Genomic DNA, 25,342 nt, shown 5'->3' on the forward strand with positions numbered 1-25,342 from the left:
GAGGGCATGGACCACTTGTGTCCCAACTGCACTTAGCACAGCGCTCAGCAGACAGCAGACTAGGAATGTATGGTAAATACAGCTGAACTTGGTAACTGATGATACAAAAGATTCCAGGTTGGGGGATATGAAACTCCAACAGGACCTTTTTTTTTCCAATGGCATCTCCAGATGGAAGCTGCTGAGGGGTCCCTCTTCTTTTCACTCACAACTACAGTCCCAGCATGGGTTCCTAGATCAAGTCAACCTCCTTTCCTTCCTTGGCGTCTTTGAGCTGGCTCAAAGAATATTGGCTCCCAATATTCTCTGTCCTAGCACCTTGCTTACTTGTAGCAATTTTGCACATTTCACATTTCTGGGGGAGTCTGTCTCTACCCCAGAATGCTGTTTTATTTACCATTATAGTTTCAGTCCCAGGACCAGCACAGTAAAAAAAATATGCACTCAATAAATACTTGGATGGATGAACGAATGAATGGTAAAACGCTTTCAAAATCAGGTATTACGGGCTTCCAGAGAACAGTGCTATTTTCTGTTATTTCTATTTTAGTACTTAGTCTCCTCTTTCCAGGGCTGCGTAAAGGACAGCCTTTGAAGAAAAAATAAGTAAATACCAGAAATGAACTCAAAAGAGGTCATCATGAAACTCCGTATTTACTCTCTTCCAATTACATTCTGTACAAATTAGCTCCGTTTGTAAAAGTTAAACTGATTTTTTAAACTGCCTCTTCTTCAAACTCAACCTGTGTTCTTTCGGCCAAGACCCCAAAATTTGCAATTAGAATAATTTAATTGACAATTCTGTTTGTGACTCACAAAGCAGAAGAGGGTATGGCTTTGTTCTTCAGCTTCACAGGTTCACCACTGTTGGTGGCAAAATATTTTTCTTGTTGGTTAAGAGTACAGATCCAGCTTGAAGCCAAAAACAGAGTGCAAGAGAGTCCCATTCCTATGCACTGTAGGTTTCACTGAAAAGATGACATTTATGTGGTTGTGATATTTAATTTATCATGGGGGGTCATGATTTTTTTCCCCTGAAATGCCATGATAAGGAAAACTTCAACTTTATGAACGAAAGCCTTTGCAATCATTTAACAAACTGAAAATCTACACAAAATTTAAAGACCACCATACTGCTGAAGACAATCTACTCAACAATCTAATTACAGAAAGATTACTTTAAAGGGCTTTAAATCTAAAAAGAATAATTAACAGTAAGAAACTAGAGTATTCCCAAGTCTTCTGACTGATGAAAGGGGTGAGATCTGAGAAGACCAGCTCCTACCAGAATGTTTTAGAAACCAAACACAGGTCTGTTTAAAGTTGGAATGGAAAAATCAGTACAGTCATTCAGTTCTTAGCGCAATTTAAATATAAGCTGGTGTGTGTGTGTGCATGTGTGTGTAAAAAGAGAGAGAGAGGGAGAGAACGAGAGCCCCATCACTCTACTTACTGAAGACCTTTAGTGAGTTACCTCTACTTCAAAAATGGAAAGAACATAAAGCTGTTGACTGACCAACCCAGCCAAGTCTACAATGAAAAGTACATTTAAAATAAAAGCACGCTGGGCTTCCCTGGTGACACAGTGGTTGAGACTCCACCTGCTGATGCAGGGGACATGGGTTCGTGCCCCGGTCTGGGAAGATCCCACATGCCGTGGAGCGGCTGGGCCCGTGAGCCATGGCCGCTGAGCCTGCGCGTCCGGAGCCTGTGCTCCGCAACGGGAGAGGCCACAACAGTGAGAGGCCCGCGCACCGCAAAAAATAAATAAATAAATAAATAAAAATAAAATAAAAGCATGCTAACTTATGCTCCACAAATCACATACTCTAATACACACACAGCAGCAGCAGCAGCAGCAGCAGATAAATTTATTTTTATAAGGCATAGACTCAAAAATGTAAATATAACAATGGATTAGTGAATGACTACTATCCAGAGTTAATTAAAAATCCTTCTAATTATAGTCCAATCAACATGAAATATTTTTCAGTAGATGGCCTTAAGTTCTACCTCGTGCTAAGTTTCACAAGTCCCTCCCTACTTGCAACATTTTCCAGCAGCTCCAACAGACCCACGTCTCACGTAGTCCCTCTGGTGAAAACTCCCTTGCCTACCCTTAGCAGACAAATCTCATTAGAAGAACTTGCATCCCCAAGTGAGGCCAGAAAGGAGGGATAAGTATTCTTAAAATCATCTCAGAAGGCCAGTGGTGATACAGAACACATCAATATTTATCTCTGGAACAAACTGGAGATACATCACTACTGCTTTTCTTAACAATTAAAGGCCCAGCTCTTCTCGAAAACAACAAAAACAGTTAACTAAAAAAGTATCTTTTCCTCCTATATATACACAGTTTGCTCTGTGGTGAATGAAATACTTTATATTTACACATAAACCACTGCCACCTGCTTCCAGACTGAAAACACGAACTCTCTTTTGGCTGACTCTTTCTGTTAGCATCGTTTGCAGCAAAATGAATGCTTCCCTCATTTTGTAGGCTGTTATCGAAACGGCTTGAAAAATACCAAGTTAAGCCTTCAGTAAGAAAGAGGCTTGTGATATAAATGTGCTGGTACCCTGTTTGGGGGCAATTATGTTGCATTTGTGAATCTTTTTTCTCCTATGGATTCCTCTGAGAGCACTCAGCATCCACTCCCACCTCTTTCTAGTGGGATTTCTGATACCAGAGGCTGGAACACTAACAGCAACACTTCCCAGACTCCTCGGCTACTAGAACTCTGGCTGGGAATTAGGTGCACTCACAGGTGATTCAGAAAGTGGAAATGAGGCAAAAGACCTGTACGCGCTGCATTTGAGGTTGCAAACACCAAGACACTGTCAAGCAAATACTGGAAACACCAATGTTTCCTACTACAGTGTCCAATATCTAGCCTCCAGCTTCGTTCATGAGGGTCAAGAGGCAATTCTGTCAGAGGTAGAAGCTAAGTTCATATTCCAAAGTCCTGTCGCTGTTTTTACACATGTCAGGACACAGTGACTGCAGTGGTGGCAGCAGTGACTTCCTGATCTCTGGAACACAGCAAAAAGGGTGTGCTCTTGAACTCAAAAGTTCCAAGTGGTAGCCTCCTAATTCCCTACTTTCCTGGCCGAGCAGAGGGAGCAGCTTTCCTAGCAAGTTAGTCCTTCAGTGTTCTGGAAGTCACTCCTGGAGGCGTGGCCTTGTGTCCGCTCCTCTGGCCCTTTCATAAGGGAGTAAATGCCTAACTTCTTACATTAAATTCCCCTCTGCTCAGAACTCCAGAGGTTCCTGTTGCATGAATTTTTATGATACCAACAAGTTTACCTTTTTTTTTGCGGTACACGGGCCTCTCACTGTTGTGGCCTCTCCCTTTGCAGAGCACAGGCTCCGGATGCGCAGGCCCAGCGGCCATGGCTCACGGGCCCAGCCACTCTGCAGCATGTGGGATCTTCCCGGACCGGGGCACGAACCTGTGTCCCCTGCATCGGCAGGCGGACTCTCAACCACTGTGCCACCAGGGAAGCCCGCAGGTTTAACTTTTAATAGCCAAAACCTGGAAGCAACTCAAACGTCCATCAACAGGTGAATGGACAAACTGTAGGATACCCAAACAAGGGGATACTACTCAGCAAGAAAAAGTAATGAACCACTAACACATGTAATAACATGGATGAATCTCAAAATAATCATGCTGAGTAAAAACAAAAAAAGCCAGACCAAAAAAGGGACACATACCACACAGGTCCATTTATATAAAGTTCTAGAAAATTCAAGCTAGTCTACAGTGAGAGAAAGCAGATCAGTGTTCGCCTGGGAACCAGGGTTATGGGGGGTGGGGGGAAGAAGAGAACAAAGGGGCATGAGGAAACATCTGGGGGGTGATCGGTATGTCCTTTTTTTTTTTTTGCCACACCGCATGGCATGCAAGATCTTAGATCTCTGACCAGGGATCGAACCCGCACCCCCTGCAGTGGAAGAACGAAGTCTTAACCACTGGATCGCCAGGGAAGTCCCAGTGTGTTCATTTTCTTGATTACAACAATGGTTTCACAGGTACATATACATAGGTCAAGTTTTTTTAATTGTACAAATTAAATATGTATAGTTTATTGTATGTCAGTTACACATCAATAAAGCCTCTTAACACAATGTAACAACCCTGAGGGTCACCTTCAGTCCCATCTCCTCACCTCACACATCCCATCTACTACTGAGCATGGCTTACTCTTTTTTTCTACCATGTCTGTGGTTCTGTCCTTCCTTTCCAGAAAGCAGATTGTATAGTTCAAAGAACTCTAGTCAGACGACTTGGTCCTAGTTCTATTTCTGCCATTCATTTGCACTACTTAACCTTTCTGTGCCTCAGTTTCCTCATCTGTAAAATGGGAGATTTAAATCATGTAGTCATTCATTCAACAAATATCTATTAACCTGCCTATAATCACAGAGAAGTTTACAGTGAAGAAGACATTAACTAATATATGTGTTTTGTAAACCACAAAGTTCTCTACATAAATATGTTGTCATTTCTATTTCCATTTCTACTGCTACTCTCCACACCTAACAAAGGACTTGGCAGGACCTTCCTTGTGGCTGGTCTTATTATCGGCAGGCCAATTCAGTTTAAGTACAGAGCCCAGAGTAATGTCCTCAAATAGAGTTTCACAGAGTTTCAACTGGTTCAGAAAGTGTTCTCAACTATTATTTATAATATTGAGTTCTAACACTGGCTCCTTGCTCACTGCCCATCTCACCAACCTCGGTTCTCTTCTTTTCCGAGGACCCCATGGGCCAACCCAGCCAACTGCACACGTGTCTCTGCATGAGCCTCCCCTCGCTAATGATGCCCTTCCCGTTCCTCTCCGACCATCTACACCCACTGCCTCCCTCAATGTCTAGGTCAAAACTGAGCTCTGCTGACCTAAGTAACTTTGAAAAAACAGTGTTTTCACTGGATTCAATAAGACTAAAGACAAAAGAACTGCATATAAACACTGTTTATATAAACACTAGAGTATTGGGTAAAGGCCTATGGGATAGCAATTCTGAAACCATTTTACAGGTATGTAGGATTGAACAAATAAACAAACTGTAGACTTAGGGAAAACGGACATCCTTTTGAAACTTTCCCCAGTAGGTGTCTTCTAACTCTCATCACCCAGTCACTCAACCCTCGTTCATGAGCCCCTGACCCAGGCTGCTATGTCGCTGCTGAGGACGCCAGGAGGGTGAGACGTGGTCACCCCCCCTTGAGGAGCTCACAGTCCTACCAAGCTTTAGACTCCATGGCTCCCTCATCAGATTTTGCTGACTTCTGAGGTACTGCTATGTTTCATGGACAGACATAGATAGGGTTGATAAGCACTCAGCATCCATTCCCACCTCCCAAGGAGCTTCTCGTCTGTAAAACAAAACAAGTACCTCATAGTCCTTTCATGAAGCCCTAATGTAATAAATAGTGCTCTGCACACACCAGGCGCTGAATAAAGGCTGACCACCTAACCTATGGCCCAGGACCCACACACATCCAACTACGACAAAAGAAAACTAAGCCATACAGGGGACCCTTGAACAACATGGGTTTGAACTGCGCAAGTCTACTTACATGCGTATTTTTGTCAATACATACTACAGTACTACACAACCTGAGGAGGGCTGAATCCATGGATGCTGAACCTGGATACAGAGGGCAGACTACAGGACTTGAGCTTCCATGGATTCCGGTATCCCTGGCGGGTCCTGGAACCAATCCCTGCTTGGATACTGAGAGACGACAGTCAGCCCTCCATATCCAGTTTCACATCCACAGATTCAACCAACCATGGATGAAACGTATTCGAGAAAAAAATTCCAGGAAGTTCCAAAAAGCAAAACTTGAATTTGCTGAAGACAGGCAATTACATCATTTACATTGTATTGGGTATTATAAGTAAAATTAGAGATGATTTAAAGTATATGGGAGGATGTGTGTAGGGTATATGCAAATACTATGTTATTTTATATGAGAGACTCGAGTATCCTTGGATTTTGATATCCCTGGAGGTCCTGGAACCAATCCCCCATGGATACTGATGAACTGTACTTCATTTGAAAACAGGTACTAACTTTCAAGTTTCTGAAGCTTTCCATTTATTTCAATGTTTATTTTGAATCAAAAATTAAATTTATGAGCCCATATCCCTTCAAAAAATGGGATTAAAAAAGGATTCTTCTAGAAAGAAAGCATTTTTCATGTAACCAGTGACCAGAATGTCCCCTCAGAATCCAAATCTGTGCTAAGTGTTAATAATAATTTGTTACACTGGTTTTTTTCTCTTATTAATTTCTGTCTACCTATAGTCATGTTTATATTAGAAAACAGTTTTATTTTCTTGGGGGGGGACATGATCTCCTGAAATTTTAAGAAAATGCATATGCAAGAATATTCACTGAGGCACTGTTTGAAACAACAAAAGACAGGAATCATCCTAAATGTCCACTAACTTGGGACTGACTCAAACATTAATTATGTTACAGGAAGACAATGGAATACTACACAGCCACTGATAAGAATGAAGCAAATCTGTATGTATTAATGTGGAATGAGCGCCAAGATACAATGGCAAGCATAAGCTAAAGCGTGAAATATGCTACCACTGTATTTAAAAGGTGTTTATGTTAATAAATATTAACGTGCTTTTATATGGATAGATCTTTGGAATGATACACAAAAACTGTTCATAGCAGCATCCTCTGAGACAGAGGGTGGTGGGGGTGACAGGAGCGAGAGATGACAGGAAGACTTCTTCACTGTCCATCCTTCTTCGCTGTTTGAATTTTTGAAACCATGTATATATCTTACCTTTTCAAAAAAAAAAAAACCTTTAAAAATGATACTACTGTACATGACGGTGTCGCTTTGCTCTTCTTTGTAATATTGTTCCAGGCACACAAGTTAAGAAAGGAAGAGCCATTCTTCATTTTCAGAGAAAAATCTCAAAACAACTCAGTAAATCTAAAAGAGCTGATTCCCCCTCCAAGCTCCTCAGTGCTACTGTCCCCTCATCGCAGGGAGAAGTGTAGAAACCCACTTGACTCAGCCGTCTGGCAGGGAGCACGTGCTACCAGCTCCCCCTCTGAATGGGAAAGCCACGATGTTCAGCTAGTCTGGCTGCTCTAGCTCTCATCCTGGATGCTGAGAAAAATCTGTGGAATTAAGACAAGTTTGGATAACAAGGGGAGCAGGAAAATTGATGGGGGGAACACCAGTCAGTGTGATGAATAGGCTGGTCCAGAACAGCAGGTGACGGATATGCAGATGCAAGACTGGCAGGGAAGGAAGACTTCCGTTCACAACAGATGGATGGAGATGCTCAATCATCCTCGGGAACGCGTGCGGCTGCCACACACAGCCCTTTCTGCGTCGGCTCCGGCAGCCCTCCCTCGCCTGGAGGGCACGGCCTCCCCGCCAGAGACCCCCTGCACTGGACCCACATCAGGGCAGGGCAGGGCTGGGCTGGGCCGGGCCAGGGGAGTACGAGCGGGCAGCGTTTGAGGAAGATGCCGCTCGACGGCAGGCTGAACTCTCGGGGACCAACTGCTAGTGGACTTCTTCCCCCGGTTTCCAAAAACACCTGCTGTGTCTCTCTCGGTAGCTCTCACTCCTGAGTAAGGCTTGTATGGCCTCAGGGGCTGCCCAAGACATAGTAATTCCAGTGTTAAAACCAGGACAGTCCTGGGTAAACCAGAACCGATGGTCATCCTACTTAGAGGCCACAGTCCTCCCCTTTTTCTCTCCCTCTTCATCATCAGTGAGGGAGAACCTAGATCGACCCAAGCTCCCAACTGAGCAGAAACCCCACGTGGAGGGTCCCAGTTCCCTCCAGTCACCCAAAACTAACAGAGAGCTAAGACACAGTAAAGAAAACTCGTCCAACCCTGTTCTTTTCTCAAAGAAAAGAACAGGAACGTCTCTTTAAAATGTCCATGATACACAAGGCTCGATGACTCCCGCAAATGCAGGAATGAATCCACATCTTGATGCCACAATCCACATCTCTTTAACAAAGAATCAGAAGGGCCCGACAGCCCCTCACGGAGCCAATACTGTTCTTTCCAGCTCAGCCACAGGAGTTTCTGAGGACAAGGAAACGCCGATCAAGCATGGGGTGGTGGCTGGCAAGCTCTTCGTCCCTCTTCCCCGCCCCGTCCCCGCTATCCACTGGACCCAAGCTCTAGAAAAAACAGCATTATAAAAATCCTCTGGCTTTACTAAGACACATTAAAGAATTAATTATAAAGCAAAGCTGAAGGAGAAAATTAATTTTAGAAACACATGAGGTTACAATTTTTTTTTCCTGGAGATGGGGGAGGAAACACCGTTATTTTCGTTTTCATCCTGGGGGCACAAGCTGGGAGCTGTCCAGTCGATAACCTGGCCATCAGAACAAGGTTTGTAATTAAAAGGTCAGTGACCTGGAAAGCCAAGGCCCCACTCCCAGAGCTACTCAGTAATGATGGAGCTATTAAATTAAGACTGTTATGAAATCAATGCTAAAAAAGCTTTCATGGTAACGAGATTCCATTCAAGGACATGCAAACTACCTCATGAAATGGATGTAAATGATAAAAAAGAAAAGTAATAAAAGAGAGTTAAATTGAAATCTGTGTAAGAATTCACTCCCCCTTCAAATACTCCAGTGACAGAAGCCCTTCACCTCCACCCCACTACCAAGGTGAAGACCATCAGGTTTCCTCCTCAAGCTCATTTCCAGCAAGGAGGCAGTTTTGCTACTGGGGGTTCCGCTTCCAGGAACAGAAGAAAGATAAGATCTTGTTTCACCTTTTAGAATAAGAAAGCATGGTGGTGTGTTTTATTTGTTTCTTTTTCCTTCACCCTCCCCCCACCCCGGACTATTTATTAGATGAGGGAGAATACAGCCCTTTACTTATACACTTGAGAAGGGCACAGTAAGCCGAAGGGTCAGCCAGCACCACCCAGGTGCTGAATTACACAAAAAAGCAGATGATGCTCAGCTTTTTTCTAGAACCCTGTTTGGCAACAGATGTATTAGAGGTGGCTAACAGACAACTCTGTCTTCTCCCCACCTCATCTACCTCTTTACTCGACACGAACAGGCATCGCTTCTACCCGCCTTATACCCAGCCTGCCAAACGTGTCTGCAAGCAGACTGCCTCCTGCATTCTGTGGTCAGACAGGGTGTCAAGTCAACATAAGCCTACTGACAACAATATCCAAGCCTCTAGCTTTCTGGACTGACCCTACTGCTGTTTTTAAGTTACTCCAACCTCCTGGATTGCAGCCTGCTTAAAGCCCCAGATGTGATTCCCTGCCTGGCAAGAACTGCTTCTATATATAGACCAGTTCTATGAGGGCTTACACCCCACACACAGGCCAATTATCTTCATGTGTGGTTGACTCTGCAGTTGATGTCATCTGCAGAATCAAGCGGTTGGAAGGAAAACAAAAACACTTATTCTAATACTCTGAAGGTGAACGGCTGCTTTGCTCTTGCATCCAAAAAATTCCCAATAAAAGAAAGAAATGTTGTAAATTACACAAACTGGCAGTAGAAGCTTCAAAGAAAATGATAAATGATTCTAATAACGTCATGTTTCTCATTAATGACTCCATGTTCAGACTTTAAAGCATCCAAAAGAGATCTCGAAGAAACAAAAACAAAAAAACACGAACACAAAAGACCCTTGCAAACCAATGCTCTTCCAACCCTATCCCATCCACTGTCCCCGGCCTCCCCAGCCCCAGACTCAGAGGGCACACATTTAACCCGTCAGTAACAGAGGGAACGAGGCCCCTGCTCGGGGCTGCGGGTTCACAATAAAACAACCTCAGCTGATGCGCCTAAAGTAACCCTCATTTTCCACTGAACTGACATGCACTACAGGGGCCTCAATTTCTATATTAAATAATATTAAAAGAAAAACAAAATTGGATTTGCCTTTTCAGGAAAGAGATGTTTATTTAAAAAAAAAAGAAAGAAAGAAAGTTGAGATTATAATTCAAGACAGTGCTCCAATGCAATTCCCCGAAGTGACATTCGCTAGGAAAAGCCGAGACTACAGTAGCTGCGAGCTCGCCCGAAGGCAGCGCCCCAACCCACCAGTGCAATGGGTCCTGTGGGGAGACAGGACCGGAGGATGCCAGGACCTTGGTCCCTCCCCTCAAGACACGCTCCGTACCCCCAAAGACCAGTGAGCCAACTCCCTTTCCTTCCCAACTGCTGTCAGGGACAGGGCAGACGCGCTCCTTCACAACAGCCCCTCCTCCCTCAACCCAGCCCATCAGCAATGGTGCCAAGCTCCGGGATCATGTATGCCTGACCCCAGGAACTGCCAGAAATGTGAAAAGTGAAGTTTAAAGCCACAGAGGGCTCTTCTTCCCCAGATGCCAATCAAACCTTGGAATCCTCTGCCCAGAAAAGGTCCTGCTAGAACTTACCCTATTGGGATGCAACTCGGAAGCAGATGATTACTGACTGAAGCAGCGTTTTAGAGGATAATGGAGATGGGTGATTAAGTCCAGTGACTCTAGGTTTGAGTGTGGGGTAAACTCTCTTTAGAAGAAGAAAGGTAGGATGCCTCTCCAGCTTCCTGCTGCCGAAAATTCTAAAAACTCTAGACCACATTAAGGGTTGGGAAGGAATTCTGCCCGCTCTGTACCAACAAATACCCATCTCCTTCAGGTCTTCGCTCCCATGTCACCCTCCCCGAGGAGACACCTTCTAATCACCCCACTGAGAAGTGCAACCCATTCCCACACAGCACTGGCTGCATCTGCCTTCTCCTGGTAGAACTGAAGCTCTGAGAGGGCAGGGATTTTGTCTGTTCTGTTCTCAGCGCAGCATAAACACTCTTAGTTGAATTAATTAATTGATTGCTGTTTTTTGGCGGTTTTTTTAAGGAGCAACAAATAATAACTACAGTAATTATTAGCCAACTAAGTCAAAAGAAGTATTATTTGGCCCAGAGTTTCTCTCTCTTTCTTTTCTTCTCTCCCTCTCCCAGTCAGGGATTTATTAAAATTAAACAGATTAGATGGAGCTCCTGATATTCAAACTGCTCAGCAAAGCCTGCAGTGGGGAAGTGCCGAGCAAACACCAGAGACATTTGTCTCTAAATTGCTCTAAATACCTTCTGCAAATGAAATTCTAACCCAGCTGCGTTTGAGAGAAAACGAGGAATAACTGGTCATCGCCGGTGGAAGAGAAGATCAGGCAGTTATAATACTGCACAATATACTGGGGCGAAGGATCTCTCGGCAACCATAGATTTTGTCTCAGGTTACCCCGGGTAATCAGCACAGCTTTTAGGCTCAGCTTTCCCCAGCTTCAATGCTTTGATGAGAGAGCTGAAATCCCTAAGCTTTTATGATTAATTACTCCCCATAGGTACACATATTTCAAGGAAAAACTCTTTTACGGCATGATGACTGCAGAGGGGGCCAGCCAACGCACTCCAAATTTTAATAATCTCCTAATCTCCTACTGATGGGGGCAAGCATCACGCCGCCAGGAAGCGCCCAGCACCCCTCATCATCAACTCACTCACAGGGACCGGCCTTGAGGCTGCCTCTAAACAGCTGCCTGTGAATGAAATGCTTGGGCTGATTCTGCCCAAACCCTGCGAGCGCAGCCCTGGGACCAGGTTCTGTGGCATCACTTCAGTGGGATACCGTTGAGCAGACCTAAGAAATACCACCAAACCACACTGTCTTCTATTCCAGCCACTAATGACTTAAAGCTCAAAACCCAGAATTTGGAGGCCGACATTCCAGTTCCTTAAGGAAAAAGAGTTTTGTTCAGTGGGGGTGGAGAAAACTCACTTCCCTCCCTCATGGTATTTAAGGGCCTTTAAACAACTTCCTAGCTTTCCAGAAAATTAAACGTTCAAAGAATGAAAAGTCAGATTTCTTTTTTTTGTTTGATTTGGGTTTTTTTTATATTTCGCAAAAAAAAAAGAAACATGTCCTAAATTTCAATAAAACCAAAATAGATTCTGTCTGCTTCGGACAATATTGAATTTGTCAAGATCCATTTAATACCTGCTTACAGAAATACCATAAAACCAGTAATTTACCACTTCAATCCGTACATCAGACTGACCCCAAGCTTGACCTTAACCTGACCTTGTGTAGTCATCTCATCTCCCTCGTCCTTCATTTCTTTCTTCCTCATTCTTTACTGAAGCAGCTGACCTCCTAACCTAAAGCCAGCCATTCTGCAGCCAGGGTCATTATCAGAAGAACAGACCAGAAAGCAAGAGTCCTCCCCAGTCTTATCCATGGGCCTCTGCTGCTGCTGAACGCAGCCTGTGCCGGGCTGTCCTGGGCTAAGTTGTTGGCCTTACGTCTGGTGTTCACAATTATTTGAATCCTACCACCTCTGCTCTACTGTAAGGAAAGAAGCTGCATCCTTACCAGGGGGCTCCCCTCACCGCCACCCGTACAACAGTGGGACAGCTATAGGAGATCATTCGTCAATACTATGGCTTCCATCCGCCCTGCCCCCAGCCCCTCTGTGCAGGCCACTGCGCAAGGCCATGGGGAACCGGTACCTTTCTTCTTAAGGAATGCTCTCCTGGTTGCAAGTGGGCTATGGCGGACCCGAGAATTCTGTAGAAACTTCACTGCTGTGGCAATCTGGTAGGGGAGATAAAACAGAGAAGAAAAGTAAACGTCAGTAGTCTGCATTTCAAGATTAAAAATCCTACAAGTTTATCCCAGGTCCATAGAAATAAGCACAATACTGTGGTCAAATTAACCACTTATTTCTCACATTTAAAATCTGCTTAAATAAAAGACTATGTTGGTTCCCTACCTTCATTGGCTTCCTGTATCTGGTTCTATCAAACCTAATCCCCTCGGCCTAGCTTTTAAGAGCTGCAGTAATCTCTTCCTGTTCTCCCTGTTCAAGCTGATTCTTCACACTCCTCAGCAGGTAGCCCTCCCCTGGCCGTGCTTATCCACGTCCCTACACCTGTGCCCACACCATGCCCTTTTTCTAGAAGGCCTCCCTCTCCTGCCTCTACCTGTGTAAACATTACACACACAGCAGCAGCAGCACAGCCCTTCCACAGGCTGTGTTAACTCCTCGAAGCCTTCCCTAAATAAGCAAGTCATCTCTGGTCTCCCCACTCTCTTAAATTCTTCAGTGCTTACAGTGTGCACCATGTAACTGAAGACACAGTTGCACTGTCTTCTAATGTTCAGGCTGCTTCCCCAGCTACGCTGCTAGCGTCTGAAAGGAAGAGACCATGATGTAGAGACAGAGACTGGCAAAGCGCTGAGCGTATACTGGCTGGGAAGGCTTCTGTAAGACACAACACACAGAGCCACTCACACTGGTCCCTCTTATGCAATGGAGCTGAATTCTGAAGAGCCCTCAAAGGATAAAGTTTGGGGTTTCATGGCTACAAGCTGGCAGACCGACAGATTATCTACCTACCTCTGGTAATGATATTATTTAATGAAATCTTCCTACGTACGAATGAGCCACGTAGGGGATGGAAGGAAAACTGTTGACGGTATTAACCTTCACATCACTCAGCACACACGAAGCGTGTGCTTGCACGCCGCCTGTCTGCTCTCCACCCTGGACACTAAGTCCAACGGGTGGGAAATGCCAACCTGCCCCCCGATTGGAAAGGGGCCATTGTAAATGACTGGCATTATTTATCTCATCAAAACCAAAAGAATTAAAAAAAAAAAACCAAAAGAATGATGTAGTCTCAAGGTACAGGTAAAGTCAACAGGCCCTGCAGTTCACTCATAAGTTGTTGAAGGAAAAAATTTCTAAGGGGCCAAATATAAGGAAGTTTTCTAAGATCCTTCAAACTAAGGACAGCAGTTGAACAGAGATTCAAACAGAAAGTACTGTGGCTATAAATGGAACACAAGTTACAAATCTCCTCTTCATATTTTGTATGAATTTAATCTTGAGACCAGACAGACCTCTCTGGTAACAAAAGATAGGATAAATCAGAAAGAAAGAACTTCGGGACAATTCTCTTATATACTTTCCCTGGGATCCCTCCATGGGAGGCTTGCCTCAGACCCTCTCCCTCAAGGACGGACTCAGGTACCCAGACTGGCAGATTTGGGCCTGTCAGTGATAAGACACACGAGTGCTCCTTGAGACTGGTTAGCATCTGTCCAACACTGCGAGTGTATTACCCACCATCATGAACTGCAGTGACAATCAACCAGTTCTGGACTAGAGAAAAATCGATGTTCAATATTTTAGAACCCCAAAACTATATACGCACCCCCAAGCCCCTCGACCAGATCTCCTCAGGTTGCACAGAAATCAAGAAAAATCTGACAAACATCAACAAAACGGATGCGTTCTAACGAAGAGATGGGAACGGGGAAAGACAGAAGAGAGAAAAAGGAAAGGGAGTGGGGCGAAGGAGGGAACGGGAGAGGAGAAGAAGAAGACAGCAGATGGACGAGCAGAGGAGATGGAACAGAAAGGAAGGCGGAAGAAAACGGAAAGGGGATAAGAGCGAAGGGGAAGTGGTGAAGGAGAAAAGCAAGAGGAGGAGAGGCCTAGTCACAGTTACACCACCCCAGGCCCCGCGGGGTCAAGGCCAATCTGCACAGCTCAGATGCCTCGGGGTTAATTGTTCTTCACCTGGAGAAAAAGTACACCTTCAATGCACAAGACGATGACGGCATTTGTATCATGTGGCAGGCTCCACACGCCCTGGTACGTGTCCCAGGTGTCAGAGGAACTGTGGACAAGCAGGTCTTAAGCCAGAGATGCTGGCAGCACAGCTCCTGACATTCACCAGTAGAAGCGTAAACCTTTCCTTCCTCCTTTCAAAATTTTCCATGACAGAGAAAGATAACAGAATCCCACCACTAAAATGCACAGGTTTCACCTTGCTTTTTTAATACAGTCCTTGGTATATGCATTTCTGGTCAGAGAGCAAAGTTCTGATGGGTTTAATGGTGCACTCAATGCAGTGCTTGGCGCATTCCATCAATTTTTTTAAAAAATTGCATCTCTTATTTCTTTAAATACATTAATCAGCCTAGTGTAGGCAAAACGGATCCATCGGACAATGCAATAAACATGAATTATCATCTATCCAACACGCATAATGGCTTAAAAATACATAATAGCAGGTGTAGTTTAAATGATTAGTTATTACACCTGTGGTGGGTCTGATTCAATTGGGAAAAATCATGTTTAATAGGTTAAAAGGTTTAGATCACCATGCTTTCCTTAAAGTGGCTGTAGAGAGGGAATGATGGAGTGCTCTGTCATTAGTAATTCATTTAAGGAAAACGTGGGGGATAGAGCAAAGAACAGCATAAACGAGCGAATCCAATTTAAACATCAGGTAAAGTAGAAAACACCTTTTAAAAAAGCAATATAAATGAATTTGGAAGGGAGGTGAAATTGACGTGTTTATTTTAACGGGAATTTGACAAAGTCCCGGCACACTTCAAACTTGCAAAAATATGAACAATTTCTTTTAAAGTTTCCATTCACTAATTTCAAGCCATATAAAATAATACTGTCGAACACCTACATAAAGTATATTTGGGGCTTGTTTACATTCCTCTTGATCTTTGTCAGAAAAAGCAGGCGACAGGCGAATCACATATTTAACAGCACCGATATCACTATGCCAGATGTAAAAATATGAAGCATCCAAACCAACAGCCTCAACATAATGTGCTTCATAAGAAAGATGTCCAGATACGAAAACCCCTCTCCTTCCGCTAATTATTTCTTCTGCTACTCTTCACTCTTCTCCTCTCTCCTTGTAAGGACCTGGTACTTCAATAGGGCGGAAAAGGGACCATCCAACGTAATATTTTACAAGCCCTATGATTCGCACACAGACAGTAAAAGATTTCCCAAAACCTTTCCCCATACTGCAACGATGTGAACACTCTAGATAACTGACAGTGCCCTCGGTTTGCATCTTTCACTCGACTATTGTTGGACACTTTTCATTAACTTCATGAAGCGATTCAACTGACTCTTCCCTCTGCAGAGGTCCAACACACACAACACGCTTTTGTTGGGTGAAAGGATGGGGTGCCTGCTGCCTGTCCTGTACTATCGTTTGATTTTCTAATTAGGAGATGAATGTGACTAGTCATGGCTTATATTTGTGCCCAACTAAATTACACAAATTCAGGCCAAATCTTCCGCCTCAATGTCAAAGATGTAAAACAGAAGCGGGAACTTTATTGCACACATTGTGGGAGTGCAGCAAGCCAGGGAAAATTCTGGTGCAAAGCACCTGATGCCGTTGTTGAAGCCACTTGCTGTTGAGTCCGTGATAAATATGGAATTGGCCTTCCTTTCCCCTTCTCTTGCACTAAGAGAGTTCTTAATGAGTGCACGGTGAATTACCAGTAGCTGGTTTCATAAAAATAAAGATGACAGGGCTTCCCTGGTGGCGCAGTGGTTGAGAGTCCGCCTGCCGATGCAGGGGACACGGGTTCATGCCCCGGTCCGGGAAGATCCCACATGCCGCGGAGCGGCTGGGCCCGTGAGCCATGGCCACTGAGCCTGCGTGTCCGGAGCCTGTGCTCCACAACGGGAGAGGCCACAAGAGTGAGAGGCCCGCGTACCACCAAAATAAATAAATAAATAAGATGGACTCAGAAGAAAACAGAAGCAAAGTTTCTCATCACCCCTATTCCTGTGACCCTCTGTTCTGCCTTCCTCCCTCAAAAAGCAAAATAAAACAACCCTGTCACCATCAACTCCGCAATTTTAGGGAAATTTGCTAATTTTCACCGTTCATCACTTAAAGCTAGAGATAAATCAAGGTGCAAAGAGGAGTAAATCCTTGCCTTTGCAGTGGTTACACTGGAGTGACTTCCAGTAACCCAAGAAAAAAGGAGGGGACTTCAGGTTGAAAAACACCTTTGGATCCAAGATGATTGGCCAATTGAGAGAGATCTGTGTTTGAGAGACCCGGATTTGTAACTGTATAAATCAATGGAATACAGGATACTCAGGGGCTATCTACGATGAACTATGTGCTGTTAAATGCGTTGTGTAGGGTAAGTAATCCCTGGTGAGAAGAAGCGAGGTTCCTGAAAGTCCTCGCTCAAGAGATGCTTCCTAGGTGTTTTCCACTCTCCTACAAAAGACCTGCACACTCTAATCTCCAGAATGCACACTATATTTTCTGCACAAGGGGGACGGAAGAACAGAGCTTGCCTAACAACGAACCTAGGGTTGGAGGGAGCCTTGGCACCTTGCACCTGACACGTAAAACTGATGCACTGTCTCCAGCGACACATATTTGGAATGTCACCAGTTCCGGCACTCCTGTGTGCTACATACACATCTATCTCCTAAAAATGTGAGCATTCGTCAGCCATTTTAAAATACTAAAAATATTCAAAAATTAATGACACTACCAACCAAAGCCAAGTCCTTTTTAGCCCAGACAGATCACAACTAGAGGGCAAAAGAAAATGACCAACACGCAGGTCCAAAACCCCATTCCAACACTGCAGCGCCACACGTGCGCATCTGAGCAGATTAAATTGCCCGTGAAAGGTTCCTACGCTCATACTCTGAAGTAGATAGATACCCAGAATCCTGTTAACAAGCGTTAGACCAAAGCCAACCCAAGGTTTAACAAGGACTGACTATAAAAGCCAGGCAGTGCCTAGAATGAGAGAAGCCTCTTCAAACAGAAATGCTGCGTTTTAGTAAGAAATCAGTACTCTGTCAGGAGTTCCCTGACAAATATGGTCATCAGTGGCACAAGGAAATAGTTGCAAAGCAGCTGTTAATCAGAGAAACACATCGTAGAACGCTGATGCTAGCACTCGTGAAAAAATGCAACGGGCTAATTATGAAGCTATATATCTCACTAAAGAGGCCGTGTTCCTTGAGACTCCAGGCAAAGCACTCTTGGTTCCAGGGTTCTAGGACAACATAATTCTGGTTTTCTGCATCCAGAATTCTTTCTTATCTGCAGCTGACAGTCCCAGCCAGGCTCACCGTTGTTTCTCATTTCTACCTGCCCTCTTCCTAGGTAGGGAACAGGCTGGGGAGGGCAACCACCCAGAGGCAGGGACATTCCCAAGCCACATTCCAAGATGCTGCACGAATACATCCAAAAGGTGTCAGATCCTAAAGCAGAATAAGAGAAAACCTATGAGTATGCCAAAGAAATGTCAGAATCATCTTTCTAAGTGTGGCAGGAGAGCTGCCCCCAGCCGCCAAAATGAAAAGGAAAAAAGAAAAGGGGGGGGAAGAAGGAGAGGAAGCAATAAACAGAATATAGAGACTGCTGCATTTGAAATCTCCAAGGGAGAAAGGGAGTCTGGCAGAAAGCTGCTCTCACAGTGTGAAATGCAACTCTGGGAAGCCGAGGGTCTAGCAGGCAGGTAAGAGGGGAAAGTTAATATGCAGAGGAAGGCTCGATCAGCCAAAATTCAATACGATCCTCTGCAAGGACAAGGAGGAACAAGGCTCCCCGAAACCAGACTCGTGGGAGTGGGGGGAGGGCACCACGCCCGCTCGGAGCACAGCCACTGGAATGGCAAGAGGGGAATAACCTTGAGCCGGCCGTGCCGAGGCGGCCGCAGCGCAGAGCCAAAGTGCCCCCTAGCCGTCACGCGAGCCCGAACGAAGTGTTTTCACTCGGGGAAAATGAAATGTTTTGCAAGATGAAACAGAATGAAAATTGAGGTTTTAGGTAATTACTAGTTGGCATTTACATATCACGGGCTGGTTCAACACCTATTCATTTTCCTCTTTTATTTTCAATTTTTTTAAATTGCTCATTAAAAATGAACAGATGACAGTGACAGGGATTTTTCCTCCCTCTTTCTCCTTCTCTGAGGGTTACAAAATCAAGAGGTACTTTTCGCCCGTTTATCTACAATTAACACACACACACACACACACAAAGGTATGTTTCATTTACATCAGAGGGGGAAAAGGACAGGGAAAAGTCAACAAAAGCCAGGAAGTTCAAAAATAAAGACAGTGAATTGTACTTGAGCCAGCCTCCTGCACCTGGGTGAGCAGTGAGCTAGCGAGAGCGCTGGCGCTCAAGGAGTTAACGGAAAGAGCCTCTCTTTCAACTTGGAATTTCCTGGGTTTTGTCATTGTATCCTTCCCATTGTTGATTTGGGTTACAACCCTATACTAATTAAGCTGTGGGCCCTACTTTCCTTTGTTTTACTTTCCTCTGTCCTTTTGTTTTTCACATTAAAGAAATAAAATATCTCTGGTAGAAGTGCACGGAGTTGACATGATAGAACACAATATTTGTTAAGGTCTATTGTGTAAATCTGCATGAATTCCACAGTATGCATTATTGACCCTAGTCTCTCTTAAAACACATTGATATACGCAGTAAAAGCCTTTATGAAGAGTGGCAACGTCATATGCACAAAAACTACCCTTCCAAGTGAACTATTTCTGCGTGTAAATTTTTCTTCTTGGCCCTAGTTAAAAACATTGCATGAACTACTTGTCAGAATGTCATTGTTTTGTTATCTTATTAAACTAGTTCTTCCAGAAATGTATGTGGAAATAAAAAGCATCTTAAGCCAACAGGCACTATTTAATATCAAGTGACAGTGATTTTAGGGACACAAGGGTGACTTTGGAGAGTACTTTGGGTGCCAACTTGCAGCCCAAAGGAGCTGGTGCTTGAGTAGCAAAGCCTGACAAGCAGAGCTGCTGATGCAGAGGGCAACCGTAACTACGCCATGGAAAGCGCTGTAGTGCACATGCTTGCCATAGAGGAAATAAAAACCCTTGTTTCTGGGTTGAGAAGATCAAAGTTCCTTTTTAGGAAAGGTTGAGAAGGAAAAGGATTTTCTCCTTCAGGGAGAAAGAAAAGCAAATTTAAATGCCTGTCCCCATGCATCCCCACCTGAATTTAGATAGCAGCCCCTCTAATTTTTGATGCAACCAACAAAGCAGTTACCCAAAGAGGAGAGAAAAAAAGGATGACATTTGCCTTTTCCTTAGCTTTGAAATCCAACTGGCAGCAAATTGTTTGAAGTCCTGTTTAGAGAAGAAACCGTAATAGCCTCCACACTGAAAAGAGGAGGAAAATGCCATTATACACGGATCACGGTAGCAGTGACCTCGGCAGAGAAGGCAAACGAGCTGGCTGCAAGTTGGAGGGTGGCGGGCGTGCCAGGAACAAAAAGAAAAAGGTTTACGTGTGCCAGCACTGTGTGGCAAGAGTTGGGTGCTCGGTCCCAGGAGATACCAAGAAAAGGCAAGGAGTTCGATTTCCTAACACAGTGCCTTTCAACAGCGCGTTGACTGCTCCTTTTTCCAGTTTCCCTTGCTTTTGTATTTTCCATATTCTTCTAATTCCCCTGCACTGTTAAAGAGGAAGCAGAGAGCACCCAGGCTTCATGTTGTAAAATTAATGAAGGTGTCAAGCTGTTGAGCTGAATCACTCCAAAGGAATGTAATGACTCAGTGTCCAAGATGCTCCCTAGGAGAACTGTGAGCTCACTCAGTGGCGGTGGCTGGTGACTCCAACACTAAAAATATGTAGCAGACAGCGCCCAGGACCTTCCTAATGATACCACTGCCTCTACTTCCTAGTCCCTTTCTCTCCACCACAAGTTGAATTTGATGCTTTCCGAAGGTTACTTCTCCCAAACTCCAGCACCTTCGCACGCTCAGCAGACGAAGCTTCAGTTCCCACTTCTGAAGCCAGGCCAGACAGAGATTGGTAAAGCTCTCTCTAAGCATATGCACTATTGAGATGTGGGATGATTAGGAAGGGGATGAAGATGGACAGTGACACCTTCACGTGTCAAGTTATCACTGGGGGTTAGACGCTGAATAGATGACCACCAGGTGGTGCAGGGCGGGGTCCCTTCACGGTGGCTTGAGCACCTTCTGCTCTGAAGGCAACAAGATGGGCTCCTGGATTCCAAGGAAGATAAGCTCTGGATCAGGGAATTCTGTCTAGCATCACCCCACATAGAGCAAAAACCTAAAACTTTGAGGAGTCGCTAAATGACACTCCTACCAGACATCCTACAAGAAAGTTGGAGAAAGACTAAATGTTAAAAAATAGATTTGAATACCAAAAAAGTAGTAGTCACAGCTCAGAAACAGCTCGAATCCAAAAAGATAGCAAGAAAAAACTTGGAAGTGACAAATGTGGGTAGCCTTTAAATCGTCTTCAGATCTCTAGAAAGCAGGAAAAAAGCGAACAATTAAGATCTGCTACTAAGAGAAGACCACCAAGTCCTGGTTCCTGCTATTACCTAAGATTCTTCTATGGCCTGAGGGAAAAACTAGAAGTACGAGTTCCAAAAGTATGATTCAGAATAGAGAGAAAGCTGGCACTCAAAAATCTTCAAATTTACAGTAAGATGACAGGAATTAGAAACTGTTTATTTTATATATTTATTTTTGTGGTACACAGGCCTCTCACTGTCGCGGCCTCTCCCGTTGTGGAGCACAGGCTCCAGACGCGCAGGCCCAGCGGCCATGGCTCACGGGCCCAGCCGCTCCGCGGCATGTGGGATCTTCCCGGACCGGGGCACGAACCCGTGTCCCCTGCATCGGGAGGCGTACTCCCAACCGCTGCACCACCAAGGAGGCCCTAGAAACTGTTTCTATTCAAACAGTCAAATGAAATCAGCTCCTCTCAGGGGAAAGTCGTCCTCTTCACCAAGCACACTGGCCCCTGGGAGTGCACAGGAACAGACCCTCTGCCAAGATAGTAAGATCAGGGGAACCAGCTCTGGCAGCAAGTGGGGTCACATCCGTTTGAAGTAAGCTGGCGGCCAGTTCAACTGTCTAAAAAAGGGTATCTAACATGGGTCAGGCCTCTCTCGCCGACTTCAGGAGTAACTCACCCACACGAGTGTAGCACAGAGAAGCAAGACAAGCCATGCCTCTGACACGGATGATGAATGAGTCATCGCTTTTTACACATCTTTCGGAGGCACTGAGATAAGGACTGTGGAACTGATTCTTGTACCCATTGTCAGATCTGTACCCACAGACTGTCTTTAGCACCAAGATGTAAATTTGGAAGAGAATCTAAATCAAGAGATATCAGTCCAGTCGCCTCCTCTGATAAACCCCAATTTAGAAATTTTTAGCTCAGCAAAAAAATCCGCTGCACACAGAAAGAATTAAATGGTAATCATCATGGCTTTGAACCATTCAGTAACCTTTCACTAAACACCATAAACATTCCTATTATCAACAACCACAGCTTCCAATAAACAAATACACTTTTAAAAATAAACGATTCAACAAAGGCCTATTAGACACCACTGCCATCTTGGTCATGAGGCTCTCAGTACAGGTCTCCTACTTCTAACAGGAAGATAAAAAGGAAGGTCTTTCTGCCCTCCATCTGATGTTCCTAGCAATCCTGGTCACCTAAAATGAGCATGTATTTTACTTACAATTAACGCAAAACTTAAACAGTTTTCACCATTAAGCAAATCCGTCCTATTGAGCACCCTCTTCCTCCTCTAAATCAATGGGAACTCATTTCTAATTCCTTCCAGCTCTGTCTGGGAAACAGACAGAGGTTCACTTTTTGTTATCAGAAGGATTAAGAATCACCATCTTGCTGTGCAATCTTCTTGATTCTCCACACCCCAATTGTGCTAGGGTGAAAGACTTTGAGATCACAAAAATCCCTACATCTCCTCAATTTGCCAAAAGCTTCCTGAGACATCACTCATGGTTTTCTGTTCACTGTCCTTTCTCTCTCTCTTCTTGCCTGTTTAAACACATGGACACAGAGTTATTAACTTTTACAGGAAAACCAAATAAAATAATGTCGAAGCAAAAATGCGGTGATGTCAGGCTGCAGCTAGCACCATTCATCTGTGGGAATCTGATTAGCGCTCTAGTGGCAGAGCTACCTGGAAAAGTGCTCACAATCAAATAAAAAAAATGATACCAAAACATTAACCTGATGGCTAAAAACTCCACATTTAAACAGTTAAAGTAATAAGGAGCTTTTATTGAGTATTTTTTATATTTCATTATGCCCCAAATTGACGAGGACTCCCGGATACATTTTCTAGACTTTCGGTTCCTCAAATCAAATGCTCTCTTGGACTCTTTTTTTTAAACTAAAAGGAAACAGCATTTCTTGTAAATTTGAATGAAAGGATTAAAGCTTCTCCTACAATATCAATATCAGCTTTGAGTGCAAACACAGCCAAACACTGCAACAAACAGAAGCCTTTTTTGGTTTATGTACTTTAAAAAAAAATAAATTTATTTATTTTATTTATTTTTGGCCGCGGTGGGTCTTCGTTGCTGCGTGCGGACCTTCTCTAGTTGCGGCAAGCAGGGGCTACTCTTAGTTGCGGTGTGTGGGCTTCTCATTGCAGAGCACGGGCTTTAGGCACGCGGGCTTCACTAGTTGTGGTGTGTGGGCTCAGTAGTTGTGGCTCGCGGGCTCTAGAGTGCAGGCTCAGTAGTTGTGGCGCACAGGCTTAGTTGCTCCACGGCATGTGGGATCTTGCCGCCCCAGGGCTCGAACCCGTGTCCCCTGCATTGGCAGGCGGATTCTTAACCACTGTGCCACCAGTGAAGCCCTGGTTTATGTACTTTAATCCTAAACCTGCCCACAGCCAGCAGAGAATTTTCCTCCATGATTTTACCTCACACAAACGCTCTATTTGCTCATTCACACACATTTTGCTCAAAGTTTGTAGGAAACAGGGACTTCCCTGGTGGTCCAGTGGTTAAGACTCCAAACTCCCAATGCAGGGGGCCTGGGTTTGATCCCTGGTCGGGGAACTAGATCCCACGTGCATGCCGCAACTAAGAGTTCGCGTGCCACAACTAAAGACCCTGCGTGCTACAACTAAGACCCGGTGCAGCCAAACAAATGTTCAAAGTTGGCAGGGAACAGAATGTGGCAGAGTGGCAGGGCAGAAAGCAGGCCGGGTCTCAAGAAACCTGCACACCGAGTCCAACCCTAACGCTATGTCCTCAGACCCGGCCCCTCACGCCCCGACTCTGTGCCTCAGCGTCCTTCATTTCTGTAAGATAAGGGCTTAAATAGATGGCCTTCTGGACCCTCCAAGCTGCATCATTTTATAATTTCCAGTTGACTCCAGCAGGCAGCCTATGATACCTAGGCCAGGGAAATGGGCAAGGGTCAAGGACCAGAACCAACCATTCGGGAGCTCGGCTCTCCAATCTCACCCAATCAAAAAAAGGAGAAAACCAACAAAGAAGGAGAAGGAGAGAGGGAAAGAGAGAAGAAATCGCTGTTGTCAAAAAAGAAATGACAAATTCCACATGTATTACACATAGCAAAGATTTATTCACACTACTTATTATTTATTTCGTATACAAGCTTAGTTAAATGGTGTCCAAATCACAGAAGATTAAAAACTGCAAATGAAAAAGGAGAATTGAGCCAGCTAGCAAGAGATACTCACAGAGCAAAGACCAGATAGTGAAAAAAGCCTAGCAACAAATGTCAGGAGAGAATCATCTATGAAAAGCAAACAGAAAACTCAAAAAGTTTATCAGTCCAGGGTCATTCGGCACAGATGGAGTCATTCAGAGGAGGGGCAAATACACAACAGATCTATATTTCAACAGGTTTTGAAAACAGAATCTACACTTCAACACAATGTAAACATGCACATCTAAAATGATGATACTGAGTCATCAGGATTAAATTATAGTCTACTCTGCCTAATAAAGCGAGAAAGCATATAACCCATTTTATGTAATTCCCAGCCAAAAGTTTTAACGTGTTTTGTTTTGTTTTCATATGGATCTCGATGGCCATCGGGAAAATGCGGCTATCCAGAATGACTTATTGCAGGAGGCTGGCAGAGATGGTGGCTTCTCTGACCTGAACAAAAACAGTTTTTATTCAAGTTAGTTAAGAAGCAGGAAGCCAAAGATTAAATGATGAATAGTTACTAAGCATTCACTGGGTCCACACAGCACACCAGGCACTTAAAAAACCAAGAAGAACAAACAAAGATGCTGCTTTTGCAGTTACAATCTAGAACAAGGAAAGCCATCCGGCCTAGGACATGTCCGGCCTAGGACATGACCTAGGACTCCCCTCCTCAACAACCTTGACAAATGATCAGTGAGCCTCCACTCAAATGCTTATAATGAACAGAGAACTCACTCTCTTAAAAGATTATCAACTCATCTTCAGGAGTCCTTCTTTAAACTGAGTTGAAATCTGCTTTCCTGAACCTTCCATCCATTGACTCTAGTTTTCTGCAGGAGAATACTACTAACTGATCCACTTTTTGAAATAATGCTGGGTAAGGAATGAGGATAGGCCTCTGTCACTTGGCTATCTTTTCTATAAAAGCATTTCCCTTACTCTGCTTAT

General features: G+C 44.3%; 1 protein-coding gene across 1 annotated transcript in view; it reads right to left on the reverse strand.

Annotated features, from left to right (window-relative positions):
* Positions 1-25,342, reverse strand: part of PEX14 (peroxisomal biogenesis factor 14) — a 136,300-nt gene that overhangs the window by 71,629 nt on the left and 39,329 nt on the right. Inside the window, exon 3 of the mRNA XM_024749816.1 lies at positions 12,560-12,644. Within this exon, the coding sequence (XP_024605584.1) occupies positions 12,560-12,644 (85 nt within the window). The remainder of the gene's footprint in view (positions 1-12,559; positions 12,645-25,342) is intronic.

Source organism: Neophocaena asiaeorientalis, unplaced genomic scaffold, assembly GCF_003031525.2.
Source record: "Neophocaena asiaeorientalis asiaeorientalis breed wild unplaced genomic scaffold, Neophocaena_asiaeorientalis_V1.1 scaffold275, whole genome shotgun sequence".
Taxonomy (NCBI): Eukaryota; Metazoa; Chordata; class Mammalia; order Artiodactyla; family Phocoenidae; genus Neophocaena; species Neophocaena asiaeorientalis.